Consider the following 6,209-nt stretch of genomic DNA (forward strand, 5'->3'; position numbering starts at 1 on the left):
GAAAGACTCTGCCCTCCATTTGGCTTTTGCAACATCTCTCGTTTCTCTTCTATCTTAATGGCTCTCAATCTTCCTTCCCCGGATCCTCTTTTCCTGACTTCTAAATATTGGAGGGGCTGAGGGTAGAGTCCCTAGACCTCTCCTCTACTAACATTTACTCCTTAGGTCTTCTCCTTTAGTCCAATGGCTTTAATGCCATCTGCATGCTGATAACTCCTACATTTATTCCCCAGGCCTTCTCTAACGTCTAGACTGGTAGTCTAACTGCCTCCTTAACTTCATAGGGTATAAAATGGGCACCCCAAGTTTAACATGCCTCTAACCTGAAATCTACCCCCCAATCCTCATCCTTCCTTGTGAGACCAATCCCCAAGAAGTCCCCAGTGATCACCACTTCCTGGTATTCATATCCTTATGTAGTCCCACCTCCCGTAATGAATAGGGCTGATCTGTGTGACCACTTATATACTGCAGAAATGATGGTGTCCAACTTCTGAGGCTAGGTCATAAAAGAAGCTGTGGTTTCTACCTTGTGGTTTCCCAGATCACATGCACAGGGAGAAGCCAGATGCCATGCTGTGAGGACACTGAAGCAGCTCTATTAAGAGGCCCATGTGCTTAAAGGCACTGAGGCATCTTGCCAACAGCGATACACGTGAGCTCTTAGAAGCAGATCTTTCAGCCCCAGTCAAGCCTTCAGATGACTGCAGCCTCAGCCAACAGCTAGACTGTAATCTCACGAGAGACCCTAAGCCAGAACCACCTAACCACACCAGTCTTGAATTCCTAACCCACAGAAACAAAAAAAAAAGCAATGTTTGTTCTATTAAGCCACTAATTTTGAGGATAATTTGTTACATGGCAGGAGATAAATAATATTCCGTCTTTCTCTCTCTCTCTCTCACTCACACACACACACACACATCCTCTTTCTCCTCTCTAGTCATGCCTATTGCAAGTCATTCATTTGCTCACGGCAAAACCCTTGGAATCAACCTTGACTCTGCTTTCTTATACCCTATTTCCAAGGCTACAGCAAATTCCTTGTTTTTACAGGTTTTCCACATAAATCTGTTGAACAAACAACTGATAAAGCTCAGAACACAGCAATCCCTAAGGTGTGAGAAATCATAGCTTTGAGGAGGGTTTTGCTATGGTGGGAAACTGAATTAATGCAGGCCCCGGGAGGCTGCCTAGGGACAAGAAAGGAAGTTAGGGTGAACAGCCACACTGTACCAGGCATCACACACATATGACTTCATTTGATTGTGTAATTCCATGTGGTTGGTACTAGTGTTTATCATGGCTTTATAGGTGAGGTCATAGACTGCAAGAGACAAAATTACATCTAAATTCAGGCAATCTAACTCAAGAATGTAAACTCTTAACCTTGAGCCACCCTCGGAAGTGCCTTCCAAAGGGGAAGAACACTAAAGGCTGAATTCAGCTAATGGGATGGGGAAGTGAATGCCCAGAGAAATGTGGGTCCATCTAGAGGAGTTCTGCTAAAGTAACAGCACATAAGACCCATCCTGAAACTTCCGTTACTCACCTGTGATAGGCAGGGATTGGAGACCTCTGAGAATCATAGCCAACTAGAGTACTCTACTAAGCCTGGATTTTAGGCCACTCTGATTCTTAATAACAGGGGGACCCTAAGCAAGCCACTTGACTTCTCTGGGTCTTAGCTGCTTCATTTGTCATTTGGCCAGCCACATCCCACTTGCCAGAAGGAAGGGCTTGGGCATGTCCAGCTCTGGGATCTGAGATCTGGCCTCCTCCCCACAGTTACCATGACGCTCGGCCTCTGAGCTCACGGGGATGCCATCCTTATCTAGCCGTTGCTTAAACAGGTTGTGCTCCACATCCAGCTGCTGCTCCCCAGCCACATCCATGGCATCGATGCTCAGATCTGGAAGCAGGAAGTCAGGGTAAGGTACTGGGAACCTAGGGCAAGGGGATAATCTGGGTTTTGGAGGATAAGGGGATGCTGGGACTGTCTGGGGGCAGCAGTGGATTAGGGGAAAGAGGCTGTCCTGGAATCCGATCCAGAACCTGGAGGTGTGAATCTGGAAGCCCACCTGAGAACTTGCAACTCCCAGCCCTGGTGGGTACTCACAGGCACAAGGCATATGTGGAAAAAATACGTCGATGTTGATCTTCAGTTTATCTCCCCGTGACTTGTCCACATAGAGTTCAGGATGCACCTGGAGCAGCACTACCTCAGTAAGACTTGGCCCGATGCCTCTCCTTCCCCACTCCCATCCCTAGAATGCCGAGCCCCGTCCACGTACTAGGCCCGCTCCTTACCTCAGTGGTGAGGTAATACTGCAGCTCGGACAGAAACAGTAGCAGCATGAGGAGGCCACTGACAATGGTCACTGCGGGGAAGGGAGCGAGGGTCAGAAGGGCCTCTGCTCCATTCTCTCAAGCCCCCCATAGGCCCCGCCGGGTCCAGGCGCCCAGGCCAAGCTCTCGGACATCCATGTCCCCGCGACCCCGACCCCGTAGCGGCCTACCCGTGGCACCCCCGCAGGTCTTGACCCGGAAGTCCTCCAGAGTCTTGGGGTAGGCATCGAACTGCTTGAGCTTCCCCAGCGCCTCCATGGGGACCAGCCGGAAAGGGGACGCCAGCCGGCCCGCCCCGGCGGCCTCCTGCTTCCGGCCAGGAGTTTGAGCCACGCCCCCTCTCCTTGCGCACGCAGGCGCACCAATGCGCACGCTTGGCCCCACCCCTCGCTCGAGTTCTCGCTCTGGCCGCCCCGCCCACCGGTGCTGGGGGCTACAGTCTGAACTGGGGGGCGGGGACCGCTCCCGCAGACTGGGTAGTCTTGTCTTGTGGACAGGGCTCCCGGAGGTGACTCTGCGGGGCAGAAACAGTAATAGCAGCATTCGCTTCCCTTGACCTAGGAACTGAGCCGAGAGTTTCCCATCAGATTCCTGGAACAACATGAACCTCCTAGAACAGTGGCTTTCAAAGTGTCCCCAACTAGCAACCTCATCATCGCCTGGGTACCTGGTTAAAAATGCGTATTGGCCCCACCACAGACCTGCTGAATCAGAAACTAGGAGTGGATCCCAGATGATTCCCTGCAGTTAGTTTGAGAACCACTGCTGTAGAAAGTAGGTGGGACTTTCATCTCCATTTTCTGAAAGAGGAGCTGCCCGGAGAGAAGCTAAGTAACTTGCCCTGGATCACAGCCAGTTAATGGCGGGGCAACTCAACCACACCAGTCTTGAATTCCTAACCCACAGAAACTGAGAAAGCAAATGTTTGTTCTATTGAGCCACAAATTTTGAGGATAATTCGTCACACAGTAGCAGATATATAATATTCCCCTGTCTCAGACACACACACACACACACACACACACACACACACACACATTCTCTTTCTCCTCTCTAGTCATACCTGTTGCAAGTCATTCATTTGCTCAGAGCAAAACCCTTGAAATCAATCTTGACTCTGCTCTCTTATACCCTGGGTCCTGGCTGGGTTGATTCCAGACCATTTCTTCCGGACCTCAAAGTAGATAAACAAGAAATGTATATACATTCCACTTAAAAATGGTTAAGATGGTAAATTTTATGTTATGTGTATTTTACCACATACACAATTGGGAAAAGAGTAAATAATAATTAAAAAGCAGGGGCGCCTGGGTGGCTCAGTCGGTTAAGCATCAGACTCTTGATCTCAGCTCAGGTCTTGATCTCAGGGTGGTGAGTTCAAACCCTACACTGAGCTCCACACTGGGCATGGAGCTTATTACTTTAAAAAAGAAAGAAAGAGAGAAAGAAAGAAAGAAAACTAAAAAGAGGAATGTGTCTTGTACTGTGAAGCAGATAATAAGGGAACTATAACAGTGACAACAGGGGTAGGGGACTTTCTGTTTTAGGAATTCCAGGATTAGATGGTCCTTCTCTTTCCAGAATTCTTTTAGGTCGCCATGACAGGAGACCAAAACGCTGACTCGTTAGAGACTTCACTCTTCATAATGTCAGGCTTTATACTAATCCTTCAACCTTCGCCATCAAGGCAGGCTCCTCCAACCTTTGGAGCAGGTAGGAATTGCACAGGACTGGTTCCCCTGTAGAACAGGTCACTGGCCCCCTGTAGCTGCTGCCTACAAGCCCATCCAGAGAAGAGGAAGGTTTCAGTTCCTCTCGTTGGTTCTTTGTGCCGCGTCACAGTCTTCTTTCACCTTATTTTCACACCGATAAATAAACTTCTCCTAATGGGGTGCCTGGGTGGCTCAGTGGGTTAAAGCCTCTGCCTTCGGCTGGGGTCATGATCCCAGGGTCCTGGGATCGAGCCCCGCGTCGGGCTCTCTGCTCGGCGGGGAGCCTGCTTCCTCCTCTCTCTCTGTCTGCCTCTCTGCCTACTTGTGACCTCTGTCTGTCAAATGAGTGAATAAAATCTTTAAAAAAAAAATAAATAAACTTCTCCTAATTGTTAAAGAAATAAATGCATTTGCAGATCTTCCATGTTCTCCTTCCCCAGTGCAGGTGGACCATTTTTCTCTTGGGAGAAATATGGAGATCTCAGTGTCTCTGGATTGAAAACAATAGTCACAGTGTAGAAATCCCACTGCTTCCACTGAGAAGGAAGAATCATAACAGAGCAGGGGCGCCTGGGTGGCTCAGTGGGTTAAGCCTCTGCCTTCGGCTCAGGTCATGATCCCAGGGTCCTGGGATCCAGCCCCACATCGGGCTCTCTGCTCTGCAGGGAGCCTGCTTCCCCCTCCCCCTCTGCCTGCCTCTCTTCCTACTTGTGATCTCTCTCTCTCTCTCTGCCAAATAAATAAATAAAATCTTTAAAAAAAAAAAAGAAAGAAAGAATCATAACGGAGCTGTGTCAGTGTGTCTCAGAGTCCAATTAGAAGAGCTTCTTACAGGGGTGCCTGGGTGGCTCAGTGGGTTAATCCTCTGCCTTTGGCTCTGGTCATGATCTCAGGGTCCTGGGATTGAGCATCGCATCGGGCTCTTTGCTCAGTGGGGAGCCTGCTCCCTCCACCTGCCTGCCTCTCTGACTGTTTGTGATCTCTCTCTCTCTGTGTCAAATAAATAAATAAAATCTTAAAAAAAAAAGAGCTTCTTACAGACTTGAGTAATACTGGGGTCAGGGAATGGACCCCAAGATGAGTGACATTTAAAATGACACTTGAAGAGAAGGAAGAAACCAGAGAGGTGAAGTACTAAGTGGGAGGGAGTAATGTGTTCTAGGAAGAGGAATTACAAGTGCAAAGGTCCTGGGGCAAGACAGAACTTGGAAAGTTCTAGGAAAAAGGAAAAGCCAGAATGTCTGGAGAATGAGATGAATGAGGATTTTGGATTTTATTCTGCATGTAATGGGATGCCATTTTAAGGATTTAAGCAAGAAATTAATTTAAGATCATGCTAGTTGCTACGTGAAGAATGGACAAGGGATGGATAGAACAGAAGTAGATACACCAGTTAGGATGAGATTGCAGGGAAAACATAAGCTTCTCTTTAGAAAACAAAAATATAATTAGAATACGAGCTTCCATTTTAATAAAGGAATTTTTTTTTCCTGTAAAATACTTTCTGACTAGATCTGTTAAGCCAAGACAGTGGTTCTGAAAGTGGGGTCCTCTGGGCCAACTGCATTGTCATCACCTGAGAACTTGTTAGAAATGCATGGAGCCTGCTTCAGATTCTCTCCTTCTGCCCCTCTCCCACTTCCTTAAAAAAAAAAAGAAAGAAAGAAAAGATATTAAAATTTAAATGAATTTCTAGAAACGAAAAATATAGTAATTTAAGTTAAAAAAATCAGGGGGAGGGTTAAATAGCCAATTAGACATTATGGTAGAAGAAGAAGTCAGATACAAGAAACTACACACTGTATGATTCCATTTACATGAGAGCATCAAACAAGGCAAATCTATAGAGGAAGTGGGTGAGAGGTTGCTTGGAATGAGGAGTAGGAATGACAATAGCTGTGAACCCAGGACTCTGGGATCATGACCTGAGCCCAAGGCAAACGCTTAACAACTGAGCCACCCAGGCGCCCCTGGCACTAACCAGTTTTTTTTTTTTAAGATTTTTTTTATTTATTCATTTGACAGATAGAGATCACAAGTAGGCAGAGAGGCAGGCAGAGAGAGAGGGGGAAGCAGGCTCCCTGCGGAGTAGAGAGCTGGATGTGGGCCTCGATCCCAGGACCCTGGGATCATGACCCAAGCCGAAGG

The 6,209-nt window shown here is 47.6% G+C and overlaps 1 protein-coding gene across 2 annotated transcripts in view; it reads right to left on the reverse strand.

Moving 5' to 3' along the window:
• The window catches only part of ERGIC3 (ERGIC and golgi 3), a 14,231-nt gene extending 11,547 nt beyond the window's left edge, over positions 1-2,684 (reverse strand). For both annotated transcript variants that reach the window (XM_080813282.1, XM_080813281.1), the window contains exons 1-4: positions 2,520-2,684; positions 2,311-2,381; positions 2,120-2,207; positions 1,793-1,912 (exon numbers count right to left, since the gene is read on the reverse strand). In XM_080813282.1, the coding sequence (XP_080669408.1) occupies positions 1,793-1,912; positions 2,120-2,207; positions 2,311-2,381; positions 2,520-2,607 (367 nt within the window). In that variant the 5' untranslated portion in view covers positions 2,608-2,684. The remainder of the gene's footprint in view (positions 1-1,792; positions 1,913-2,119; positions 2,208-2,310; positions 2,382-2,519) is intronic.
• Positions 2,685-6,209: the final 3,525 nt, after the last annotated feature.

Source organism: Martes martes, assembly GCF_963455335.1.
Source record: "Martes martes genome assembly, chromosome: 9".
Lineage (NCBI taxonomy): Eukaryota > Metazoa > Chordata > Mammalia > Carnivora > Mustelidae > Martes > Martes martes.